We start from the raw sequence: 27,249 nt of genomic DNA, 5'->3' as shown, positions 1-27,249 counted from the left end.
ATGATTGAAAATAATAACTGTGAGTTTGTGTTACATGTTACTTTGGAACATACTATTTTATAGGATCTACTGTACAGAAGATCTAGGTCACTAGTGGATTATGAAAATGCTAATAAGGCACTGGATAAAGCAAGAGCCAAAAATAAAGACGTTCTTCTGGCTGAAACTTCTCAACAAGTGTGTTGTCAGAAATTTGAAAAGATATCAGAATCTGCAAAGCAAGGTATTGTCTTTGTAATCTTTGTATAAAAGAAATGTCCCAAACTATTAGATTAAATTTTAAATCTTAAATTTCTTTCTTTCCTAGAACTTATTGACTTTAAGACAAGAAGAGTTGCTGCATTCAGAAAAAATTTAGTGGAACTGGCAGAACTGGAACTAAAACATGCAAAGGTATTAAGATATTTTTAAAATATCAATCAGGATGTTTATAAATACCAGCTGTGTTATGAAAAAGGACAGAGAAGTGACTGAGTTAGGATTTCATTGATAGAGGGAACTCCCAGGGATGAGATTTTTTTTTAATTTATTTATTTATTTTTAAGTTTTAGAATTTTTTCCCTAATCTTGCTTCCCACCCCCCACAGAAGGCAGTCTTTACATTGATATACATTGATCTAAGTTGAATGTGATGAGAGAGAAATCATATCCTTAAGGGGAAAAAAAAGTATAAGAGATAGTAAAATTACATAACTTTTTTTTTTAATTAAAGGTGTAATAGTCTTTGGTGTTTGTTTAAACTCCACAATTCTTTCTCTGGATACAGATGGTATTCTCCATCACAGATACTCTAGAATTGTCCCTGATTGTTGCACTGGTGGAATGAGCAAGTCCATTAAGGTTGATCATCACCCTCATGTTGCTGTTATGTTGTACAATGATCTTCCGGTTCTGCTCATCTCACTCAGTATCAGTTCATGCAAATCCCTCCAGGCCTCTCTGAATTCCCATCCCTGCTGGTTTCTAATAGAACAGTGGTGTTCCATAACATACATATACCACAATTTGTTCAACCATTCCCCAGTTTGATGGACAGTCACTCAATTTCCAGGAATGAAATTTTAAGTGAGAAAATTAATTTTTCATTTTGCACTTAGTTCATCAGTTCTCTTCAAAGGTAGATGGCATTTTTTATCAAGTCCTTCATACCGAAGGCTTTCATCAAAAGTCATAATTTTTTATTTTTTAAGTATAATTATTTTTCTATGATTTTGTTTGCTTTCAGTTATTCAAAAATGTCAGTATTTTAGCTTCTGATTTCTCTGTTCCCTGTCACATGACTGATTTTGTAAAAAGTATCTGGGAATGATTAGAACTACTAATATTCTTTAATGTTCTCATTCAAAAACTCCATGACTCTCAGATGTAATTTTTACAGTGTTTTCATTAAACTCAATGTGCTCTGAAAGAGGAACATTAAAGTCTCTGATTATATATATTGTCTTTGTAATTTATCTCTTCCAAAAAACTTGAGTATTTCCAAGAGGACTATGTATATGTTATGTATACATGTATAAACGTGTGTGTGTGTGTGTGTAGCTCCATTTATGGTTCCTTTAAGCATTTTAGTTTCCAGTTTTTCTTTTCATGACAGATTTTATCTAAAATTATGAGTGTAACTCTTGCTTTTTTGGATTTGGCCTGAGCATATTAAAATTTTGTTCTAGCACATTATTTCTTTAATATTGCCAATGGTTGAGTTTTTGTTTTTTTGTTGAGGTCTTAAGTCAGTTGATGGTTAAGATGGGCAGACGGTTCTCTAATTGTTAGGTTTTTGTTTTCCTGCATATATTATATCATATTATATTATATTATATTATATTATATCATATCATATCATATCATATCATATCATATTATTATATTTTTCCCTACTTAGTACTTAGGATGACTTGTAATTAGTTATGCTTAACATTAATTTGATTCTAGTTTCCTCACATTCTTCTTCCCATGAGATTCATAACAAATCACCAATATTCATGTAATATTTAACTGAATATTTTTCTTGAGGGTTGAGATTATTTCATTATTTGAACTTTTATCTCTACCATCAAGCATGTAGTAGATACTTAATAAATACTTGTTTGTTGCTTAAGGTATATACTTGTGTCCTAGTTAGAATATAAGCATCTTGTTACCGGATTATTTAATTTTTTTTATTTTTTTTTCTTTATTCCCAGTTCCTAATATTTATAAAGTGAAACAGGAAGTTGAGGAAGAATCACTCAAGGGAGTTTTGCATGTTTTGCATTTGAGATGCCTCTAGAACATCTATTTTGAAATATTCACATAATTAGCTGGTACACTGGATAGAGTACCATATCTGGAATCAGTCTCTGTGAGTTGAAATCTGATCTCCAACACTTAATAATTGTGAGACCCTGGGCAAGTAACTTAATCTTGTTTGCCTTAGATTTTCATCAGAAAAATGAGCTGGAGAAGAAAATTGTAAACCACTCCAGTATCTTTGCCAAGAAAACTCTAAACGGAATCAGTGAAGAGTCAGACACCTCTGAAATAACTCAACAAGAGGAAGTGTAAAACAGGGAAAGATAGTTTTCAGGCCCACTTATATTTAGAGGGAACATAATGTAGTCAATGAACTAGCAAAAGAGACTGAGAAGTGGTCAGAAAGAAAGGAGTTTTGTAAAAACCCAAAGCTTGAGAGACTGCTAAGCATTGTAAAATGTGACTGAGAGGCCAAAAAAGGATGAGTACTGAGAAAATTCCATCAGGTTTAACAGTTAAGAGATAATTAGGGGTGGCTAGATGGCATAGTGGATAAAGCACCAGCCTTGGAGTCAGGAGTACCTGGGTTCAAATCCAGTCTCAGACACTTAACAATTACCTAGCTGTGTGGCCTTGGGCAAGCCACTTAACCCCATTGCCTTGCAAAAACCTAAAAAAAGAGAGATAATTAATAACTTTAGAGATATTAATATTATCTGAAAATGATTCTGGAGGATTGAAAAGTCACAAAGGAAAAAGTGAAAATGATAGATAACTTTTTCCAGGTATGTGGTTAGGAAATAGGTAAAGAAATATTGGGTCACAATTTGAGAGGAATTTTTAAGTTACATGGACTGAGGCTTGTTTTAAGCAGTAGAAAAGAAAATAAAGATCAAGAATTAGAAAGGGAATCTGTTAGAGAAGAAAGGATGACATAGTATTAAAAGTATGTATATGTATGCATGTATAAAATTTGGGGCGTTACCATTTCTTTTATTTTTGTCCTTGCTCTCAAAGACTTTAGATTTTATTTTGTTTGGTTATTTTTGTAAGGCAGTGGGGTTAAGTGACTTGCCCAAGGTCACACAGCTAGGTAATTGTGAAGTGTCTGAGGCCGGTTTTGAACTCAGGTACTCCTGATTCCAGGGCTGGTGCTCTATCCATTGCACTACCTAGCTACCCTTGGGTTACTACTTCTACAGAAACTGTAATAAAGAAGAGAGTGGGGTCTGACTTCAAAAGATTTTGAGATGTAGAAAATGATAAGAGAGATCTCAAGGCAAGTGGTATCAGTTTTCTCAAATGGTATAGTCATCAACTAAGAACAGAAGAAATGAGAAACTTGAGGAAAATTTTGGAACAGTTACTAGTCAGTGGCCTAAAGAATCAGTTAGGAATAAAAGGATTATTTTGATATGGAAAGGACATAAATTCGATAACAAATATAGTGGATCTTGTTGACATGATTTTATCCCCTCCATCTCCATTCAATAGCCTAATTCAGAATTCCTAAAATTAAGTGTGTGAATTCATTAATTTTTTTTGTTTTCTTTATTCTCTAGGGTAATTTACAGCTGCTGCAAAGTTGTCTGGCAGTGCTAAATGGAGATACATAAATTACAATCCATGTTCCTGTTGACAAGGGCTGCCTTCCTTTGTATTTTGTTGTTGATGATGGCCTCTAAGCATTTACAGGGCATTGGAGGAAAAAAATCAGTTGACAAAGTGCACATAATCTTCTGATTTTAAACAATGGATTAATACTACTCTCAAATGATTCCTGAGTGTATAATGCAACTTTGCTCAGAAATACATATATATTCACGTGTATATTTATTTAATCACTGTATACTTTTCTTGTTCAAAAAACCAAAAGTTGTTTTCTTGTGAAAGTAGGCAATATAATTATGTTCATGTTATAATATACTTACATGTAGCTGCCAATCCTTATTTTTTGAGTTATCCATTTGATCAAATGGGATATATATTTCCATTGACTATTTTTGAATCCTGTTACTATAAAGCATTGTTTACTCATATATACTTGGAAAGCATCTTGATTTGGCTTATTTTTAGTTAACATTTCTTAAAAGTTTAAAAACAGATGTTATATAATCTCATTATGATTTTTAAAGAAAAGCAAATGCATTAGTATGTTTGCCTTAACTTGTAGACTAATCTTTATTGTAAAATAAACAATGATAACAGTGATATTTTTAAACTATGTTGTCATTGTATCACTATACAATTTGCAGTTGCTCATTTGTTAGGCTTAACAATGCAGGTTCAGTTTTTTTTTTAAGTGATATTGAACCAAGCACACCAATCCCTTTGCAAAAAATAAAGTAAATAAGGTACACCCCTGCTCTCTTAACACATTCAAAGATGAAATTTAGATAAACCAATTTAATTATCTACTTATAAAATATAGAAGCACAAAGTTGACATTGGGAATTAATAGAGCCTAGATTTGGATTTAGTTATCAAGCTAGCTATATGGTTTATGTTATCTGGCTGCCTGGTGCTTGATTCCCCAACTTCTGGCTGATTGATAAGAAATTTTTCTTTTTGGTAGATTTTGGTTTAAAATCAGTACATTAAAACATTAGTTGTCACAAATTAAAATTGGTTTTGACTTTTATAATGTGAATGACCATTAGTTTGTTTACTGGCTTGAAGCTACATTAGTTCAGTTTCATTTTCTCACTTTTTCTAACCATTCTTTCCTTTGAAAGCATAGTCATTTGAGGTTAGGAAAAACCTCTGAGTTGGCTAGTTTACTTTCCCTGCATTGTAGCAGGTTTGTTTACATTTTCCTAAACCATTCCTGATGAATGCCTAATCTCAGTCTCAAATATCTCCAGTGCTGGTGATTCCACAATCTATTTCTACATATTCTGTTGCCTAACTATTGTTTCTAGTTAACTGTTTTCTAACTTTCTTAAATATCCCTGATAGCATTTTAGCAGTTATTTTGTTGTTGTTGTTGTTGTTGTTGTTGCTGTTGTTGTTGTTGTTGTTGTTGTTGTTGTCATTGTTGTCATTGTCATACTTATTGTGGGCTAAGGAGACCTGTTATTTGGTCCTTTGTGTAATTTTGTTTGATGAAATACATAAGTGGGATGAGAAGGACCATAGTTCCTGGATTTTAAATATAGCTTCACTTACTGCCTTGGTGGCCTTGGGCATGTTACTTAACCTCTGCCTCAATTTCTCCAGCTATAAAAGATAAATTTTCCTACCTCACAGGGGTGTTGTGAGGATTAATAAATGTTTTAAACTATTTTGAAAATATAAAGGTACTATGTGAATGCTAAACAATAGTATGGAACTAAAAATGCAAAATCTGGCATCTGCTGTTAGTTATGCTTTTTATACTAAGGTTGACCTTTGTTTTGGTTAGGAGAGGTATTGTAATTTTCACTTTGCCCTTCTTGGCATGCTGAAAATTCCTTGTCTGGAAGTGCTTAAATAAAAGTATTCATTTATCACTGAAGGACCTTCTCCTTCCCTTGAACAGAATCCATATTCTACTCAAAGGATTACTATTTTAGTATTATTACTTAAGTATTTAAACTGCAAAGGCTCTTTTAACCTTTGTATATAGGATGCCATAATAAGGGTGGCTAACATTAGTTACATGACTATGGACGTTTATTTTTGCCAAAAATGAGCTACAAAATTTTCTTCAAAGTTACTAAACATTTATTGCTAGTTCTCTAAAATCAGATTCATGCCATGGTTAAAAAGTAATCTTTGATTAGTCAACCATGTCATTGACAATATTATTCACCTGGTCTTCAATTCTGATCTTTGATCCGTATACCTTTCTGTAGTAGGAAGGATTCTAACACCAATATCTTCAGTTCTGGTTCAATATCGGGACAAAATGAGGCACTCAAAAGTCATTGAACACTTAACAAAGGAGATTTATTTTACCCTAACAATAAGAATATACTAGAATTAGAGTGACATTTATAGACACTGACCTAACCCCTTCATCTCCATCTGGAAATTTATCAATAATCCTTCAGGGTGTGACAACTTATATGGTCTTAGGCATTCACCAAATTTGAGACATTTAGATTCTTAGACTTCACTGAGTCTTCTATGTTATGCCTTTTGACTAGGAAGTTGAGACCAGTGACGTTTTGTAGGGGAAAGAAAATTGCATCAGGAAAATGATGATCTTTCACACTTCTCAAAGAAGAAAATGTATGATACTCTAGCGATTTATAAAATAAATTCACGTTTTTAACATTTTGTTGCATGCTTTAGGAGACATGATATCATAAATCATGTACATATTTAAGTTATTCCTTGGGGATACTCAAATTACACAAGTATAAATAGCACAGGTCTTCCATCATGACTTCTTTGGGCTTAAGTTTCCTTTCTAAAATGAGTTAGATAGATTAAATGATCTAAGAACCAGTTTTTTTCTAATTGCATAAGATAGCTGGTATCTTCCTTAGGAATATCATTAGACTATAGGTGGTGAAAATCTTCAAGTAGCTATTGTTTCATGATCTACCTTGAAAAGGGCCTTAAAATTTATGGGGCAGGATTGGGGGGGGGGGGAGCAAAACAGCATTGCTTCTGTTTGCTTACTGGTGTGCCAAATAGCCTCAAAATTGTCTTTGAGAGGGGTTTTGAGATTTTTCTCTTAAAGTTTTCATCTTGTTCTGTGAGACAAGTGGGTTGCTTGGGAAAATATGATTATACTCAAAAGTACTATCATACCTCAATGAATCCCTGGAATAATAAAAACCCTTCTCTCTCTCCAATCTTAGTTCTAGATCATATCTTTCCCATCATCATTCCCATCCCAGCAGCCTCCCTTTTGCAGTTGACTCCCTTGATAGTGGGGTTAATTGACATGCCCAAGGTCACAGCTAGGCAGTTTTTAACTGTCTGAGGTGACATTTGAACTCAGGTATTCCTGATTACAAGGATGGGTGCTCTATCCCCTGCACCATCTAGCTGCCCCTCTCTTGATCTCTTAACCAGTTTAGATCTTGTGTGTCTATTGCCTACCTCCAGATTATTCTCTCCTTTAAGGAGTTCAGGACCTGGTTCTAAGTAACAGTAACCCTCTTCACCTCATACTCAGGAAATTCAAGTGTCTGAGGCCGGATTTGAACTCGTACTCCTGACTCCAGGGCCAGTGCTCTATCCACTGCGCCACCTGGCTGTCCCTAGCTTATTTTTCAGACTTGCTTACATAGTATTCTTCACACCTTAGCAGCCATATTTCTGAAATTTGACATTCCTTCTGTTTTCTTTCCTTTTTTTTTCCTTCTTTACACAGGCTACTGTGTGACTTGTGACAAACAGCCATTCCCTCCTCACCTGTGTCTTAGAATCCTTAGGAAACTGTAAAGTAACTTACTTTTCCCTGAAAGTCTTTATGATATTCCTAATTCTTTTCTCTTCAAATCTTTGATTTACTTGTGTTTAAACTTGTACCTCTCCATTAGCAGCTCTCCAATAAATACCTTGTCAATAGGGAATTTTATTTTTGTCTTTGTGTCCACAGCACCTAGCACACAATTCTTTGCACATAGTCCATTTGCAAATATTTGATGAATTCAAATTTGACTACAGGGTTGGACCATGTAACACCTTAATTTTCTATTTAATTTTTAAGTTCTAGGAACCCTGTTAATAGGAGTATAAGATCCATAGCATCAGAAGCAAGAATTACTTTTGCTGAAGTAAGTTATATATATTCTGATTATGCAGTTATCCCACTTAGAGATAATTGGTCCCTAGATCTCAGAAATAGAATATTGGGATTCAGTGTCCCTAACCAGAAAATGTGGAAGATCATATTTCTTATGACACCACTGTCTGTTTCAGGACTTATCTAACAGGATGTGGAGAACTGGGAATTAACCTGACTTCCTCCTTTACCAGTGGGACTATTTACCCTTTCTTCTGGTGACCAGTATTTTCATAACTAAAGGGACTGCTTTGAAACCAAGGAATACCTCATGTATTCTGTTTACTATGGACACTAATTATTAATGGACACTATTAATGATGTTAATAATAATATCTCTATAGTGACAATGTTCTTTTCCATGGATCTTTAAAAATCTCAGTAATCTCCCCATTATTCAGTTCATTGGGTGGCTGAATGGCAGACCTATGTTTTGAAATAAAGTCTTGTGCTATTTAGAAGCTTAGTGTGTTCATACCAAGACATTGGGGAGAGATAAGTCAATGGAAGCATAATAACTGGGAATGGAAATCTTGATAAACTCCCTTAGGTGAAACAAAAGAGCCAGGAAGATCTCAGACACTTAAAAGGAATCTCGCTAGATGAATGACATCAAACACAGGTGGATGTTGAAACAGATGTTCCATGCAGATCCAAAGAAAAAAAGTAAATTAGTCTCTAGGTGAATAGAATATAACATTCAGTTAATCTAATAGATACAGAATAGATGGGGATTCTATATAAGGAATCAGCAGGCTGATCATTGCAAGCAGGAAGAAGGGAAAAAGAAAATAGAGTGAGAATGAAAGGGTAATTTTATATATTCATACAAAAAAGTATGTATGTTCCTATGAAAACTAAATAAGAACTCAAAAATCTTCATTGCCTGGGATCGTTCAAAATAACTGTCAACTGGGAGGCTAGGTGGCACAGTGGATAAAGCACTGGCCCTGGCATCAGGAGTACCTGGGTTCAAATGCGGTCTCAGACACTCAATAATTACCTAGCTGTGTGGCTTTGGGCAAGCCACTTAACCCCATTTGCCTTGCAAAAACCTAAAAAAAAAAAAATTGTAAACTGGTATCAATATAAAGTCCCTTTTATCTTGAAGACAATGTCAGGGAAGAGAGGTCTGAAAGGTCATCCTAGGACTTGCCTATGTAAGTATGGATAAGAGTATCACCAATAAGTTGATCACTAGACTATATATATAATATATATATGCATACATACATATGAAATGAAAGATGTTTATCTCAAAGCTTTTGTATTTGAGTAATTGAAACAACATCTGAATGGTTCTGGAAAATGGAACTTTGATTAAACAAATTCAATATATGTATATAGATAGGTGTTCATATATATATATATATATTATATAGCTAATTGTGATGATTTTTTTAAGGTTTCCCAAGTATTTGCCCCATGAGTTCATTTGATAAGTAGAATTGGCAATAATCTACTTAGTGTTATTGTTGAGTGCTATATTAAAACACCTTCAGGGGAGGAAATTCACCTGGCAAAATTATCTCAACCTGGAATTGAAGTTAGTTTAAATATTTGCAAAGTAACAAAAAAAAAATCACTGGATTTTGTATTTATTTCTTAAGGTGGCTACATAGATTCTATTTCTTAAAAGGCTTTGAAGGACTAATTTTCTTTTCCAACATGGTTTTCTGAGTATATTTTGTATATGTGAGTGAAAACCAAATCTTAACTTAGAGTAAATTATTGTGAATATAGTATGAAATTTTAGAAACAGGTATCTCAAATAATAGTCATGGAATATCGCTTTATTTTGGAGGGAAAAATGGAACAAACCTGGTTATAAAAATCTACCCCTTTTCCTTTTTAATGTTCGAACTCTGGCATTCAAAGTTTCAGAGTTGTGAATTCTAATCTTGTCCCAATGCAACGGGACAGTGGCCCAATGGCAGCTCTCAGGACTTCAGCAACAATGTAAACAAACCTAAAATTAGGATACAATGCTTGACCAGGTATCATAGGACAGTCAAACCAGAACTGGTGCTTCTTATCTGGCACAGGAGCAAGACATAACACAAACACAAAACTTCTAAAACTATAGGGTATATAGCATTTGACCTTGGCAGCAGATTGAACTCCAGCAAAGTGGATAAGGTTGTAACCCCTTACTTTCTTTTTTGGTCTTAGTTCTGCATCTTGTTCAACAGATCATTCAGGGTCTGAGAAATATAATAGTATTGTTTAGTCATTTCAGTGAAAACTCTTTGGAGTTTTCTTGGCAAAGACACTGTTTTTCCCATTTATTTTTCTGGGTCATTTTACAGATGAGGAATTTGAGGCAATCAGGGTTAAGTTGATGATGGGAAAATGGGGTGACTTCAGAGAGACTCACAAAGAGGTCATCTCATCTGGGAAGTATGAAAGGTTTAGATTTTAAATCGCAGGTTACTGCAAAGTTCACATATTACAGGAAGTTCACAAGTTATTGAATAATATTCACAGATGACTACAAACAGTTCATAGGTTAAGATCTGTAGCAAGGTAGCAATTAGTAAGCAACTTAAAGACCAGATTAACAAAAATTGAGACTAAGGGAGAAGAGGAAAGAAAAGGACAGGAGATGGGACTAGCCTTAGACCCATGTGGATCCAGCCCTAAGAAGGGTGTGGCCAAATTTGTCCACATCTTGTGTGGGGAGGAATAGAGAGTCTTGCCCACCTCTTGTCAAGCAAGAGTTAGGGGGAGAAGGTCAAAGAATGACCCACCAGGATGTGACTGAAGTCAGGTATCTTGGAAGGCTAAGAGGGGGAATGGGGTGAGGTTGCTTTCTATTATCTTGGTGAATTTACATTTGAGAAGAGGATTACACTGAACAATGGAGGAGTTAGAGGCCCCAAAAAATATCAGATAAGTACAGATTAATTCCTTAATATTAAGACTAGACAAATATTTCTCCAACAAAGTGACTTGTTCAGGGTCACACAGCTAATGTCTGAGTTTAGATTTGAACTTAGGAAGATGAGTTTTTCTCACTCTAGGTTTAGCACTTTCTGCACTACATCAGTTGAGGATGATGGTGAGTGTTTTTCAGTTATGTTCAACGTTTCTTTGCTCCCTTGAGGGTTTTCTTGGCAAAAGTACTGAGGTAATCATTTCCTTTTCTAGTTAGGTGGCCAAGGCAGAGACCACTGACTTTGGTCAAATCCAGCCTTAAACACTTGACACTAGTTGTTCAACATTAAACAAGTCACTTAACCCTGATTTCCTAGTATCCAGGGCCATCTCCAGTTGGTCTTGATTCATATCTGTCCACTGCACTGAGGTGTCTCTGGAGGAGAAAGTGAAGCTGGTGACTTAGATGAGTACAACCCTGAGGCAAATAGGGTTAAATGACCTGCTCAGGATTACAGCTAGTGTAAGAGTCTAAGAACAGGTTTGAACTCCAGTGTTTCTAACTCTAGATGTAGTTGTTGGGATTTGGGGGTAATCAATTAAAGATAGGAATCCAGGATTACTGGAGGATCAAGGAATTTGCATGCTCTCTGGGGTTTTAAAATTGCTCAGGATTTAATTACCAATTATTAAAAAGTAAACAAGGTTAAAACTTTTTCCTCCTGGAGAATCAACAAGCACTTTAGGACAGGGTGAATAACAAAAAGTCTAGGAGAGGTTGCTTGGGAGACAGAGACCTGAGAGAGAGGTAAATAAAGACAGACAAAGCTAAAGACAGAGAGCTGACTGGGCCAGGTTTTTATAGCCTTGCCCATCATCTGGGCACTGAGGGCAAAAGGAAATCCCTTTCCCCCCCCTTACTGACTGAAACCAGGTAGAAGGTTGGAAGCTGCAGTTGGGAATGAGGAGACAGGATACAAATTTTACATTTGACAATAAAACAATAGGAGTTAAATTACATCTCAAGAGCAAAGAGCCTTCCACCCTTTAACAAGATTTAACAGCATTAAAGCTACCTTCATAATTCTCTGCATCACAGGCAAAGCACTACAGTGGATACATCCACTGCACCACCTAGCTGCCCATAGTGACTTAAGGTTTGCAAAATACTTTACATATGTTAACAATTAAAACCAAATAGCCAAAAAAAAAAAAAAAACCAAGAAACCAAATCGCCTCAGGTAAAAGCAACAATTAAAATTGTGAAATGAACTTAGCCATAAAATGGAAAAAGTTAACAAAATGGATTAGAAATCAAAATCTAATAACATTTTGATCACAAGAACCACAGAAACAGAAATATACACTTAGAGTTAAAATAAGGGACTGGGACAAAATCTATTATGCTTGGGTTAAATTTTTAAAAACTGCAGAGGTAGCAATCATGGTCTCCCGCAAAGCATGTCATGGTATCCATATTCTCTTTTTTTTATAATTATAATCATTGTTAGCTTACCCCCTTTTTCAAGTATGTTTCAAGTACACACACAATCCTCACAAGCCAAAATATCATCCAAAGCCATAATCATTTCTTGAACTATTTGTACTTCTACCCACCCAAAGGTATTAACCCCTTGTTAAGTAAAACACTGGTTAATTCAAACTATTTAATTCAATCTAATTAACTGAAAGAATCTTTTTTTTTTTTAGGTTTTTGCAAGGCTTGCCCAAGGCCACATAGCTAGGTAATTATTAAGTGTCTGAGACAGGATTTGAACCCAAATACTCCAGGGCTGGTGCTTTATCCACTGTGCCACCTAGCCACCCCACTAACTGAAAGAATCTTAAAGATCTATAAGTACTGGAAGGTTCAGGAGGTCTCACCTGAGAAGTTTACAAATGATTATAAATTACAGAGACTGACTTGGGACCACCCAACTTATGATGCTCTTATTAGACAAGGGACTAAGCACCTTATGATTAAAGTGAGTCATAGGATAATGAGATACTTAAGTTGAAGTTAACACCCCTGCTTTTTTTCTTTAGGGCTTTTTGTCTCAAATATAGTGATATCATCTTGAACCTCTTCAATTGAGAGATAAGATCTAATTATACCCATATCATTTAGGTTCATTCTTTTCAATTATATTCTACCATCTAACTATTGTTAGAGAAGTAAAGTTCTAAAGAACTTCTTAAAGTTCTTTAAAGAAGTGTTAGGGTTGCATAAAATTTGATAGTTAACCAACATTTGTTTTTTTGTTTTGTTTTTTTGCAAGGCAAATGGGGTTGCCCAAGTCCACACAGCTAGATAATTATTGTCTAAGATGGGATTTGAACCCAGGTACTCCTGACTCCAAGGCTGGTGCTTTATCCATTATGCCACCTAGCTGCCCCTCAACATTTGTTTAAAATAGTTTTGTTTTTTCCTTCTCCTTTTCATTTACCTTTTTTTATGCATTTCTTCAGTCTTGTATTTAGCGATTGAATTCTCTGTTCAGTTCTGGTCTTTGTGTCAGGAAGTTCTGGAAGTCCTGTATTTCATTGAACATCCATCTTTCCCCCTGACAGTATGTGCTAAATTTTGCAGAGTTATAATCCCAGGTCCGAAATATGTTATTCCAGTTCTTCTGATCCTTCAGTGTTGAGGCTGATAGGTCCTGTGTTAGTCTGATTGTGTTCCCTTTGTATTAGAATTGTTTTCTTTTTGCTGCTTGCAATATTCTCTCCTTTATTTGAGGGTTCTGGAATTTGGCTATTACAGCCCTTGGAGTTTTTATCCTGGTGTCTCTTTCTGGAGGGGTTCTGTGGATTCTCTCAATAGTTATATTGTTAACTTGTTCTAGTACATTTGGGCAATATTCCTTTATAATTTCCTACATGATGTTTTCCAGCTTCTTTTGTTGGTCCAGGCATTCTGGTACTCTGGTACTCTGTAGATTGTCTCTCCTTGGATCTATTTTCCAGGTCGTTCATTTTCCCTACAAGGTACTTTACATTTTCTTCGATTTTTTAAGCCATTTTATTTTGTTTGTAGTCTTATAGATTCATTGGTTTCTGATTGTTCAATTCTAATTTTTATATTTTAATATTTGAGGTCACCAATTAAAAGACGGAAATCAAGAGTTACCAAAAGACCAAGGAATTTGCTGGTTCCCTGGATTTTGTTACAAGTTATTACAAAGTAAACCAGGTTAAAACCTTTCCTCCTGGAAAGACAACAAGCACTTAGGACAAAGGGCTAGCCTAGCTTGCTTAGGAGACAGAGAGAGAGAGAGAGAGAGACAGTCAGGGAGAACTGACTGGGCTAGACTTTGGACTAGCCCAAGTTTTATAGCCTTGCCCATTCCTTATCTGGGCACTGAGGGCAAAAGGGGAAATCCCTCCCCATCTTACATGACAAAAACCAGGTAAAGGGTTGGAAGCTGGGGATTGGGAATGAGGAGACAGGATACAAATTTTACATTTGACAATGAAACAATTAGAGGTCAATTTACATCTCAAGAGCAAAAAGCCTTTGACTCATTAACAAGTTTTAATAACATTAAAGATTACAGAATTTGTCTCTGATCACAAGTCTTCTATATTCATGATTCTCTGCATCAATTATCCCCCTACCTGTTTGGCTTCTTGTGGGAAGCCAAATCTGCTAAGGAGGAGCATGATTCCCTAAATTCTTCCAGCTTCTTCCTACTTCTACTAAAACTCACTCTTGCTGCTTCTTCAAAGAACTTTTGTAGTCATGTGAGCTTTTCAGTCACCTGTGAACTTTTTGTATTAGTTTTTGTATTTTTTGTGATAAATTGTAAACTCTTTTTTCAACCTTTGAATGAAAATGTCTTTCTTATCTCAGATCAGAGGAGCTTTTCACTTAGAATGAACTAATCACCTGCCATCAGAAGAAAACCTGAAGGAAACAGAGTGAAGTACTTGCTCATGGTCACACAGCTAATAATTTATATATTTTATAGCATTATTGTCTTAAATAGTAAGTAGATTTTGTACTAAGTTCTGATTTACTACAGTTATAATTTAGTTTCAGAATAAAATTTCAACCAAATCTAATATGAATTTATTATAACATCTAATTGCTATATATGAACTAATTGTAACATCTAACATCCCAACATTCCCCAAGGACCCATGGTTTTCAGTTAGCTCATGTTCAAAAATTTTATGGTGGCATTTTTTTTTTAATCACTAAAAGGGTCAAATCAAGGCAGCTAGGTAACAGTACATAGATGACTGGGCCTGGAGTCAGGAAGCACTGAGTTTAAATGTAGTCTCAGATGCTTAGGAGCTGTATGACCCTAGCAGGTCACTGAACACTTGTTTTACCTCAAGTTCCTCATCAGTAAAATGACCTGGAGAAGGAAATGAAAAACCACTCCAGTATCTTTTCTGAGGAAATTCCTGAAAAGATTGAAAGACTGAATAATAAATCAATTCCTTTTGTTTCCTCAACCTAAAGATGGTAGACAAAAGAACATTGTCTTACTTTACTGATAGTGTTTTTCAGTTTTAATACTAGGAGGGTGAAAATACTAGGAGGGAGATAAGGCAAAAAAAAGTTACTTATTAGAAAAAAAAGAATTATATAAATTGTTACTAAGGCCTTTATAAAGAAAAGTACATCTTTTTTACCAATTAATTTGCCCAAATCAGATAGGATGAAGAGAAGGATGTGATTTCCTGGAACTATTAAATCTCAGGAGTTTTCTTTTATAATCTTCAAATGATTGGAGGAAGGGAGGTACCAAAGAAGACATTCAGTCAGGTAAAAGAGGAATATTTTTTCTCAAATTCTTATTTTAAAGGAACTAAAACTTCTCAAACCACTTTCTTAACTCCAAATCTTTCCCTCAGTTTCCTTTCACTTGCATGATCAGAACAAAAGGGACTCCACCTTTTTTTATCTTTCTACTAATTTTCCTTCTATATCTTTTTTTAATATTCCTTGCTCTCAAGTTGATTTCATCTACTGAATAATTTCCCTATCTTCCATCTGCCAGTGTAAACAGTGAAATATATATAAGTTTTAAGCTTATATTTCTATACAATTCACTGTTCACACCAGGAAGTAAGGAAATGTGATTTACCCTTAACGTTAATTTGTAAACTTTCAAAATCTACTAACAGCCATAAGATTACATAATTTTGAAATTTACAGTAAATATATTGCATTTCATGCACAACTCTAGTTCATAATGCTATAAATTTTTTCTGAGTTTTTGTCTGCTCTCCCAGCTTGAATAGAAAGGCAGAGCAAGAGAGAGAGAGAGAGATTTTTTTTTGGAATATTTTAAAAGTTCCCCAGAAAGTTTTCACTTTCTTTTTGGATGATAAGATCACAAGTAAAAATTGGTTTAATTTGTCAAGACATAAAATACAGATAATTCAGCAAGACAGATCACATCCAGGGTGGCTAGGTGGTACAGTGGATAAAGCATCAGCCCTGGAGTCAGGAGTACCTGGGTTCAAATCCAGTCTCAGACATTTAATAATTACCTAGCTGTGTGGCCTTGGGCAAGCCATTTAACCCCATTTGCCTCACAAAAAAAAATAAATAAATAAAATAAAAACTTAGAGTAAATATTATATTAGCATTTTTCCCCATTTTGATCAAAGATGACATGATTACTTCAGCAATAGATCAACTAAAAACATGAAGGTCATCTTGGAAGGGAAAATAGGGGAAGAATGATCAGGTGATAAACCTAAAGTCTATCTATGAGAAGGGAGGGGCGATACATTTACAGAGTCATGGGCAAATTACAAACATCAAAAGGAGGCAGTCAATATGGAACTATGTCCAAAGAGCAATAAAACTGTTCATACCCTTTGACCCAGCAATTCCAATTCTAGGTCTATATCCAGAAGAAATTGTAAAAAAATAGAAAAAGTCCTACATATTCAAAGTATTCATAGCTCTTTTTTGTAGTGGCTTGCTTAAATATCCCCTTAGCATTTTGAAAAGCTAAAGGATCTTAATCCTCACAGGAGCATGAAGCTGACATTTGTCAATGTTAGCTGATCTGGCTATTGGAATTAGATAGTTCTAAGTATTATTCCTGAGTAATAAGTATTTTTTCTTTTATGCTAATCACCTGGCCTGATTACAGGAATTTACCACAAGTTTGAAAGACATAAGAACGGACAACTATCTTTTTTTTCCATTTAGATGAGTCTGGATAAGGCTTGGTGGATGACCACATGCCTTGAGCCAGATTTTTAAATCTGCCAGGTAAGACATTTCCAAATATTGTATTTGAGAAATGAGTTAGGGAAGTTCAATTTCAGAACTTGCTGAACAATCACTTACTCAACCTCTCTCAATGAGTCTGTCACCCACAAATATACATAAACCTCATTAGGGTTGCTGTTCTCATTGTCATTGGTCCAGCCCAAATTTCCTTTATATCTGGATTTTCAACTCAAGGTCAATTTTCAGTCTCATGAGTTCCTTAATAGCAATTTCCTACAATCAGACTGAGATTTAGCTCTAAACTTTATTACATTCTAAAGGATCAGAATATTACCACATAGTGATTATAATCTTTCAGTGGCAACAATATATATTATTATAGAAGACCCTCACAACTCAATTCTACTGCTGTACATGAGGACTGTGGTTAAAGAAATAAAATAAAATAAAATTAGGATCAAAAAAATCCATAATCCCAAACCTCTTGAAAGAGGCTTTAAAAAAATATTTTATAGAATTTTTAGTTATTAGTCATGTTTAAAAATATACATAAATACAAATATTGCTTTTGAAATCCTTTTAATCAATTAGAAACTAATTTCAAACAAAACGGCCATAAGAACAATCCAAGTAGGGTAACTAAATAAGCTTTCGTAACTCTTTTCATACATACTTTCATTCTTAAAACACCATAGAGGTTTAACCTCTATGACTTTACATATTTTGTTTTATAAATTTGCTCAAATATACTCATTCTCAGAAGAAAATGAGATTCTTCAGGAATTTAATCTTATTCATGATAATTTCAAATATAACTTTTATTTAGACCATGGATATGGCAACAAATTTAGATCAAAACAGGAATACAATAAAAATATACAATGTACCCTGTCCTTGATTTCATTAATTGGAAGTTGGTTGGACACAGCTATTATCATAAATATCAGATTGATATTACAATGAATTAACTTATATATGAAAATTTTTCACAGAGAGGAATTATTACAAATTATCACAATGTTAAATCACCCTACAGAGATGGTTCATTTGAATGGCCCTGACTGTATACCTTAACATATATATACAACACCTCTATATAGAAACCGATGAAACAAGTTTGACCATTATAATTATACAATTATACCACAATTTTGTGCAAGGATTGCCAGAATTCTGCAGGGATAATGTGATTAAGGATATATACATATATATATATATATATATATATGAGGGACTGAAGTTCAAAGATTTAATCCTTTCAAACTAGCCCAGGAATCCATAGTTCTGTTAAAAGACCTGCCTCTTGCCAGGAGAAATTCTTATCAGGGAGGGGCAAGGTTCTTTACCAGAAGTTCTTTGACCTTATCTCAAGAACTTGAAACCTGGGATGGGGTTGGGTAGGGGACTAAATTGCTTTGAGCACTGTAAGATATATGTACAATACAAAGGGAAAACCTATTTCCCTGTCCAAAATGTTTCTTCAGTAATTCAAATGAACAAATGTACAATTTTCATCCTAGACAAACAACTTTAAATAAAATTCCTTTACTCAATTCCTAAATTTAAAAACCTTTCAAATTAATATAATATACATTTTTATTAATACACAGAAAAATCAATCCATAAAAGGTTATCTAATTTAAAAGATGATTGTATAGTTTTAATGCATTTCTTAAAATTTCAGTAATCCTGTTCCTTTTTCCTTCAGTACTAAATTTTAAATTATACACACACACACACACACACACACACACACAAACACACCATATTTATATAGAGGATTCTCAAAAAGAATAGTGTGATGAGCTTTTAAGGGTTCTGGCCTAGCCCTCCCAAACTCAAGATAAGCCCTGTGACCTCTTCTCAAATCTCCAAGTCAATAGAGACTAGAAAACAGCTGCTAAGGGAAGCTACAAACATAGACTTCTTCTTTATGATATTAATCATTATTGTTATTTTTTATTTTAATTAGGCTAATTAAGACCATTCAGAAAATAATTTTAGGGCCAATTATAATTTTCCTTAGGTACCTCATATGTATATTAAGGCTTCATTAATATAAAAAATCTTTATTAATAGTCAATCAGTAAACAAAACCCTGTTAATCAAAAGATCAGAACTTAATAAAAATTAGGAAGAGAAAAATAGAATCTTTTTCTCCTCCCCAAAACAACATGATTTGGTGTCCTATTGTAGCTGCTGGCTACTTGAGTTCAGTTCTACCTATGAAGAATCATTATTCAGACCCGGGAAAGCAAGGGTGGAAATAAAACAAAAATTTATTAAAAAGGTTATAACACATAATAGGCAGAAAGAGAGAGATAAAAACAGCCAAGAAGCATTGGTTGGACCACAGGTCAGAGAAAACCAAAGCCCTGAGCTGGAGTCCAACCCAGATTTTTATGTCTTGCCTCTCATCCAGAGGGCAAAAGGTGAATTCCCTTTTCTCTTGCTGGACCAGGAATTAGGTAGTGGGTAAAGCATAAAGAGATAAGGATACAAAGTTTACATTAAACAATGAATCAATGGGAATGGGAATCACCCAATTTGAGCATCCTTTAAGATAACAAATTGTTGGGGTGGCTAGGTGGTGCAGGATAGAGCACTGGCCCTGGAGTCAGGAGGACCTGAGTTCAAATCCAGCCTCAGACACTTAATAATTACCTAGCTGTGTGGCCTTGCCTTGCAAAAAAAACAACAACTAAAAAAAAAGATTACAAATTGTTTCTGTTACAATCATAATTCTCTACTTTTAGTCAATTTATATCTCAAGAGTAGGTGGTAGTCAGTTTACAACTCCACTCCACCCAATTTCTACATTCACAATTCTCTTCATCTTTCTCCTGCATCACTATGACACCAAATTGTTAGTTTTTTGAAAGGAAAAAGATCTAATTTTGAAAAGGGAGACTGAAAAGGAAAGTTGACCAATAAGAATACAGAGATATGACAGCAAGCCAGACCAGGCAGAGACAGCCAAGAGCTTCACTCTGCCTACACCTCATAGAACACACAATTTAAAACAAATACCTATAAAAACATATAAACCAAGTCAGAATACCTTGAACCTGAGAGGCCCCTGAATTCCAGGACAAAATCCCATCACTCTCACACTTAGAAGATCCCCTGAAAACACAACACAAAGACATTGGGATGCCAGACAAGCCCATACATTCTAGGGACAAGTCTCCAGCATCCACCTGACTGTAAAACAAAGACAATTACCATCAAAGTTGACTGAGCTCAGTCAAACCAAATGTAAAAAACCAAAGTGTTAGCAGGGGTGGGGATTAGGAACTATAGAAGATCCAGGATGGGCAATAGCTAAAAATGGTCCTGTCCAAGAGGAGTAGAAACAGGAGAAATTTTAAGTGCCCAAAAAGGCTATGGGGAAGAACTTTTTCATTCCTGTTTTTTATTACTTACTAAATCTCTGAGAAGGGGGTGGCTAGGTGGCACAGTGGATAAAGCACCAGCCCTGGAGTCAGGAGTACCTGGGTTCAAATCCGGTCTCAGACACTTAATAATTACCTAGCTGTGTGGCCTTGCAAAAACCTAAAAAAAAAATTTAAATCTCTGAGAAGGGCCTTACATTATATTTTGCAATAATAACAAACTCTAAAAAAAACCAAACTCTTGTGACTTGATCCTCAGTCTGCCAACTAGTAACAGGAGGATTTTGGACAGGAACTGTTAATGGCTTAAGTTGCATAGTGAATATTTTATCATATTTTGCTCACAATTCTCTTCTCTTGGAGATATTTGTCCACCTGAGTGGCCAATGTTAATGCCCATTGAGATGTCAATTCATCTAGGAACTATGGAAGTTTATTTTGCCAGTCTGATGGGTAAGTTTAATATTTTGTGACAGAGAAGGTTGGAGATTGTTAACAAAATAAGTGAGAAACTGAGTCTGTCCTCCTTCCATATCATGCTTTAGACAAGAATTTGCATCAAAAACCTCTGCTAAATGATCATAAAATTGAAATGCCATCTCATCTTTGAATAACATTTTTGATTTTTTGAAAAATCCACTGGTCAGGGAAAAGCAAGTGGGATAGCTTCTATTAAAGCATCTCCCAAAGCTTTTGCCTCTAGAGTGCCTTTGCTCATAAACTACTTCATTTGTTTCCTGAAGCTCCTCAAAAGTGGCTTGCATTTTTGTCTTTCTATAACAATTCTTGGCCTCACCCTTTCCAACTAAAGCTATGATTAACTGGCCAATGTATGGAATCCCTGGGCAATAGGATTACAGTGTAACTTCAAATTGCTCACTAAAGCTTATTGAATCTTGAAAGGATCAGTGAAATCTTTCTTTAAAGTCTGTAGCTCACCTCTTTCCCATGACTTGAATTTATAGTAAGAGAAAGTATAAAGTTTAGCATCTGATACCCTATCCTTCTCCATCTGTAGATGGGATGCCCTGAGGGCATGGTGTATTTACTACCTTGAAAGGATGGACATCAACAGGGTCAGGATAGGAAGAAGCTGGAATAGAAGAGCATAGGGAAGGGACCATGGGAGAATAGGAAGAGATAGAATAATATGAGATAGAGTAAGAAAAGTGAGTGGGTTGAACAGAAGAATAAGCATAACTATAAGAGAGAAAAACAGGAAGGAATTGGGGGACAAAGAGAAGAGGGAACAAAAGAAGATGGTGAAGAAATAAGGAATTAGAAGGGAGTAATATTTGGGGAAGAATTTTGAGGATAAACAGAAGAGATTACAGTGGAAGAAGAAATTGGAAGATAACGTGAGGAAGTTATAGAAGGGTTAGGATAAGGGGAAATAGGAAAAGTTGGAACAGAAAAGGAAGGGGAGGAGATTAGAGAGCAAAGAGGTAATAGAGGGATTAATATTGGGGGGATAGACAATAGAGGAAAGGGAAGAAATTGAAGAACAAAGAGAAGAGGGACAAGGATGAGTGGAAATGGAAGGAGGAGAAAAAGAGGGATTAGGACAAAATGCATGATTAATCAGTGAAGCTCTTCCATGTCCCATGCATGATCTGAACAAAAAATAGTAGAATGATTTAGGGGCATGGTGATCTTGTAGTAAAACACTCGCATAATTGGGAACTTAGCCAGTCCCCAATAAGGAAGGGAGTGTTTACTGGGAACTTGGCCAATCCTGTTGGCGCACCCCCGTTTTTTCTTCAGTTACCTGGACACAAACATTCATCCTGAAACTTGATCAGTTTCAGGATGTATCTTCTGGGTCTAGAGTCACATAGATACTTGGCACCATGCCTTCTTTGTCCAGAATATTATAATTCTACAAGTCTTGCTTGGAATCCGTTGGAATTTCATCCATGGAGACCCTTGCCTGGGACCCTTCTGATCAGTATTGTGAAATGGCTGAATTCTCTAGTCCGAGGTTTCATGAGTTCCCGAAATGGATAGATTGATTGATTATCTTTGGTAAAACTTTCTATCTCTTTTGATTATCTTTGATAATGTTTCTTATCTCTCATTATCTTAATTGTAATAGTTATAATGCTGTTAGGAATCATTAGTTCTAAGTTTTCTTTGACTTTACCTTTGTTATATTAATAATAATAAAAAGCTACTTCATGTTTTTCCCCTAAATTATGTTGGCTGAAATGGGGATCTTTTGAAAGAACTAAATTGAACTATCTTAAAACAAAGTTAATTTTAAAAACTAATAAGACTTCTAATAAGGAAGTGAAATGTTTCCATCACTGGTTTAGAGAGATGCTGCATAGTGGGCACGAAGCTGAAATGTCTTCACTTAGGGCTCAAAAAGATTTTAGCTCCATATGTTTTGTCTTCCTCAACAACCCCTCCCCCTGAGAAACAAATCCCTGCTCCAAATCTTTCTTCTCCAGATTCTGTTTCAGCCACTCCTCCTACTGAACCACTGGAGCCTTCAAAGGTTACTCTTCTCCCTTCTCCAAAAGCTCTAACTTGTCTTACTTTTTCACCTTCTGTCCCCACTCCTTATTCATTGCCCTCTGTACCTCCTAAAGACTCTGATTTTGGGGGATCCATCCCATCTGCAAACCTGGGTCACAATCTAAATCCTACTAAAACTTCATTTTTTTTTAAACCTCAATGTTATCTGCTCCCCACTAACCTACTCTCCTTAGTACTAAGGAAACTTCTGCCTCTTTTCCTCCTCTTCTTGTTGAAAGTCGTTCTCACTCATCATTCGCTCTTCCTTCTTTTCATTCTCCTTTCTCTCATTCCTCTTTCTCTCTTCCTTATCCTAATTTTCCTCACTCTCATTCTTTTTCCTCTCCTCCTTGTATTAATTCCTTTCTTCCTCCATTTCCCCTCATTCTTATCCTAGTAGCATTCCCTCTTCTCTTGTTCTCCAATTTCTTCCCTTTCCTCTTCTCATCTCCTTGTTATACCCCCCCAATAATAATTCCTCCATTACCCCTTCTCTTTGTCCTGCAGTTTTATGTTCTATCTCATTTCTTTCTTATAGTTCTGCTTATTCTTCTATTCAACCCCAGTCTATTTACTTACTTTTTTTTTAGGTTTTTGCAAGGCAAATGGGGTTAAAGTGGCTTGCCCAAGGCCACAAAGCTAGGTAATTATTAAGTGTCTGAGACCGGATTTGAACCCAGGTACTCCTGACTCCAGGGCCGGTGCTTTATCCACTGCGCCACCTAGCCGCCCTCATTTACTTTTCTTTCTCTCCTATTTCATCTCCTCCTTATTCCACTTTTTCCCTCCTCTTCCTATTCATCTCCTTACTCCATCTCTTCCTATTCTCCAATTTATCTCATTGTCCTTTCCTCTTGTCCTTCTATTCCAATTCCTTCCCATGTCTCTGCTACCTCTCCTCCTTCGCTTGTTCCTAGAGATACTGTTTCAAATGGGGATGCCCCAGCTCTAGATAGGAGCCCAAAATCTGATCAGTCCAGGATCTATCCTTTTAAGGTGATAAATGCCCTCATATCATTTCAACTACAGATAGAGAAGATGGTTATATCTGATATTAAACTTTATACTGTTCCACAGTATAAATTTGAGCCATGGACAGAGGTGAATTACAGGCTTTGAAAAAAAGATTTCCCTGACCCATATCAAGATCCAATAATTTTAGTGATCAATTTAAAATTACTCTGCAATCCTATCTTACTGGAATTTCATACATTTACCAACCATAGCTTTAGTTGGAAAAGGAGAGACAAAGAACTGATTTAGAAAAGTCAGAGTGAGGGCTGTGTTTGAGGAGTTTCAGCTTATACAGATTGATAGCTTATACAGATCAGCAAAGATTTATAGATGCAAAAGATTTGGGAAATTCTTTATTAGAGACTCATGCTTTTCCCAACCAGTAGATTTTTCAAAAATCAAAACTATTATTCAAAGACAAAATGAAACAGTATTTCAATTTTTTGGTTGCTTAGCAGAGGCTTTTGATGCAAATTATGGTTTAAAGCATGATCAGGAAGGAATAGGAAATACTGTTTCCCTCTTACTTTGCTAACAATCTTCAATCTTCTCTGACATGGAATATTAAAATTATCCAGTCAGAATAGCAAACTAAGCATCCCCAGTTCATAGCTGATATTTTATAATTGGGTTATGGATAGTTTAAAGGGTTAAAAAAGGAATATTGGAGTTATAATAAAGAAAATTTTAGTGTGAGAGATAAGTTCATTTAATTAATGATTAGATATTTGAAATCTTATTATTTAAAATCTTAATATACAATATAAGGTGCCTAAAGAAAATTGTAATTGACTCTAAAAAAATTTTCTGACCACTCTTAGTTAGAATGATTAATACTAGATAGTTAGGTGATTAACAATATTTTGAATAAGAGTGTGTTGCTTCCAGTAGCCCTTCTTTCCTCTCCATTGGCCCAGAGAGGTCACTGGGTTTTTCTTGGGTTAGGAGGCTAGGCCAGAGCCCCCTAAAATCTTGCCACACAATGAACAAATGCACAATCTCTACTAAGAATTGTCTTCTCTCTTGCACTTTCTAAATATATATTAGTACTATATAAAAAATAAGTAATAAACCATTTCTGAGAGTATGGAACCCAGATTTGAAAAGATTTAAGATTGTGCATATTTGAGGTATAATGAATCCTAGCATCCTGAAACAGTGCTAGTTTGGTGAATTCTATTCTGTTTTCCCTCCTTTTGCTTTTTTGTGAGGCAATGGGTTTAAGTGACTTGCCCAAGGTCATATGGCTAGTAGGCTAGTAAGAATCAAGTATCTGAGGTTAGATTTGAACTTTGGTCCTCCTGACTGCAGGGCTGGTGCTCTAACCACTATTCCACTTAGTTACCCCCTAGTTTAGTGAATTCTTATGAAAAAGTCAAGTGTTTAGTTTCAGGTTAAAGAATGAAAGCTGAAGGTCCTATTCTTGTATTAATTGTTAGAAACTACAAAAAAGAAGTTTGGTTTTCTTTTTTTGGTTTTGATTTGTAGGGAAAAAAAGAGTGGAATATATGTATCAAGATTTAATGCAAAATTTAGTTCTAAAAGGAAAAGGAACAGGACTACCAAAATTAAGAAATTTACTAAAGCTATATGATCACTTTGTAAATTTGATAGCCATATATGGATTGATTTTCTGTGCATTACTAATACATATATATATATATATAAAACTTGGGAGCTTTTAAATTTTAAAGCGTGTATTTGTGATAATGATCATTGTGATATTTCTAAATATTCTAATATTAAAAATATTGGTTGATTTAAAATTTTAATATAGGATTATTACTAGTGCTAAGAATGTAATGAGTGAACTTTATGATTGCATGTCTTCCCTCTATCTTAAGCAAACAAGCCTTCACATTTGTAAAAACTTTTTGGTTCAAGGAAAGTGATACTTAGAACTTTTCAGAGTTTATTTATTTTTTCTCTAAGATTGAACAAGAGGGGCAGTTAGATGGTGCAGTGGATAGAGCACCAGCCCTGGAGTAAAGAGTACCTGAGCTCAAATCTAGCCTCAGACACTTAATAATTACCTAGTTGTATGGCCTTGAGCAAGCCACTTAACCACATTTGCTTTGCAAAAACCTTAAAAAAAAAAAGAGATTGAACAAGATATATACATATATATATATATATATATATATATATATCACTTTACAAGTCCACAATTAATGTTATTATCCTTTTAATATCAGGAATATTTATTTTTGCTTTTAAAAAAATTCAGAAAAAGTCTTTTTGTAAATGTTTTTGTTATATGATTTGTATGTGGTCTACTAAATTTCCAAATCTGAAAGCTAATTATTGTCATGCTATTGCTTATAGTTGTCATAGAATAGTTTCTATTTTCAATGTTACTATTTGTGAAACAGTTAGCTATTGGGTTAATATTAAAAGCATTTACTATAATAATTGCAAGTAGAAAAGTTTTTGCCATTTCATGAATAAGTAAGAGTTATGTTGACATTTTGAAGTTATGATGTATAAGATAAAGTACCCAAAGAATCTCATTTTCTTTTTTAAGATTAATATAAGTATATTTGGGTAGAATGAGGAATTTTTTTCAAAACTTCCTTTCCTAGGCTCTAAAGAAATATAAAATTTCAATAGTTGCTTATTCTTTTGGTCTGCAGGCAGCATTATGCACCCCAATTGATTTAAAATGAGGAATTGATTGGTATATTTGGCATGATTTTTGGTACGATTTTGTTACAGTAGTCTTATTTTTAAAATGTAGTAGTAATTCAATAATAACTAAATATGCAATTATAAATATATTTTCAGCCTGTTTAATATATAAGTTTGGGGTTACTAGACTTTAAAAAATATATTATTAAGCATTGTTTTTCTTTCTCCATTTCTGCAATATCTATATATTACTATTGCGTATGTTCTTTGTTACATTTGAAATTCGGAACCTCTATACATATATATATATATATATGTATGCAAATTGTTTAAAAATCAGTTAATGATGTTATTTGTTTATTCATTCATTCATTCATTCATTTATTTATTTATTTGTTTGTTTATTTATTTATTTATTTGTGCCACCTAGCTGCCCTAAGATGTTATTTTCAAAAAAAGGATTCTGGAAGCAATGTTTATTTGAACATAGATAATAAATGAGCATATTAATAAATTATTTTTATAAAATATGCAGTTTGTGATTATTGTATTTTTACATTTCAAATCTTTTTTTTGTAAAAATCACTTGTGCAACATGGACAAAATTTTGTGATTTCTTTTTTGTAATGTTTTTCTTATTGTTACCACTATAAGAT

General features: G+C 34.6%; 1 protein-coding gene across 2 annotated transcripts in view; it reads left to right on the top strand.

The window, feature by feature from the left end:
• Positions 1 to 6,771, top strand: part of SNX6 (sorting nexin 6) — a 57,469-nt gene extending 50,698 nt beyond the window's left edge. The window contains exons 9-11 of one of the 2 annotated variants that reach the window (XM_074235988.1): positions 64 to 223; positions 308 to 393; positions 3,792 to 6,771. In XM_074235988.1, coding sequence (XP_074092089.1) covers positions 64 to 223; positions 308 to 393; positions 3,792 to 3,845 — 300 coding nt within the window. In that variant the 3' untranslated portion in view covers positions 3,846 to 6,771. The remainder of the gene's footprint in view (positions 1 to 63; positions 224 to 307; positions 394 to 3,791) is intronic. The other variant, XM_074235987.1, reaches the window with a different exon arrangement.
• Positions 6,772 to 27,249: the final 20,478 nt, after the last annotated feature.

The sequence above is a fragment of the Macrotis lagotis genome, chromosome 4 (genome assembly GCF_037893015.1).
Source record: "Macrotis lagotis isolate mMagLag1 chromosome 4, bilby.v1.9.chrom.fasta, whole genome shotgun sequence".
Taxonomy (NCBI): Eukaryota; Metazoa; Chordata; class Mammalia; order Peramelemorphia; family Peramelidae; genus Macrotis; species Macrotis lagotis.
The sequence above is the reverse complement of the archived record's forward strand: the minus strand, read 5'-3'. Positions and strand labels throughout refer to the sequence as shown.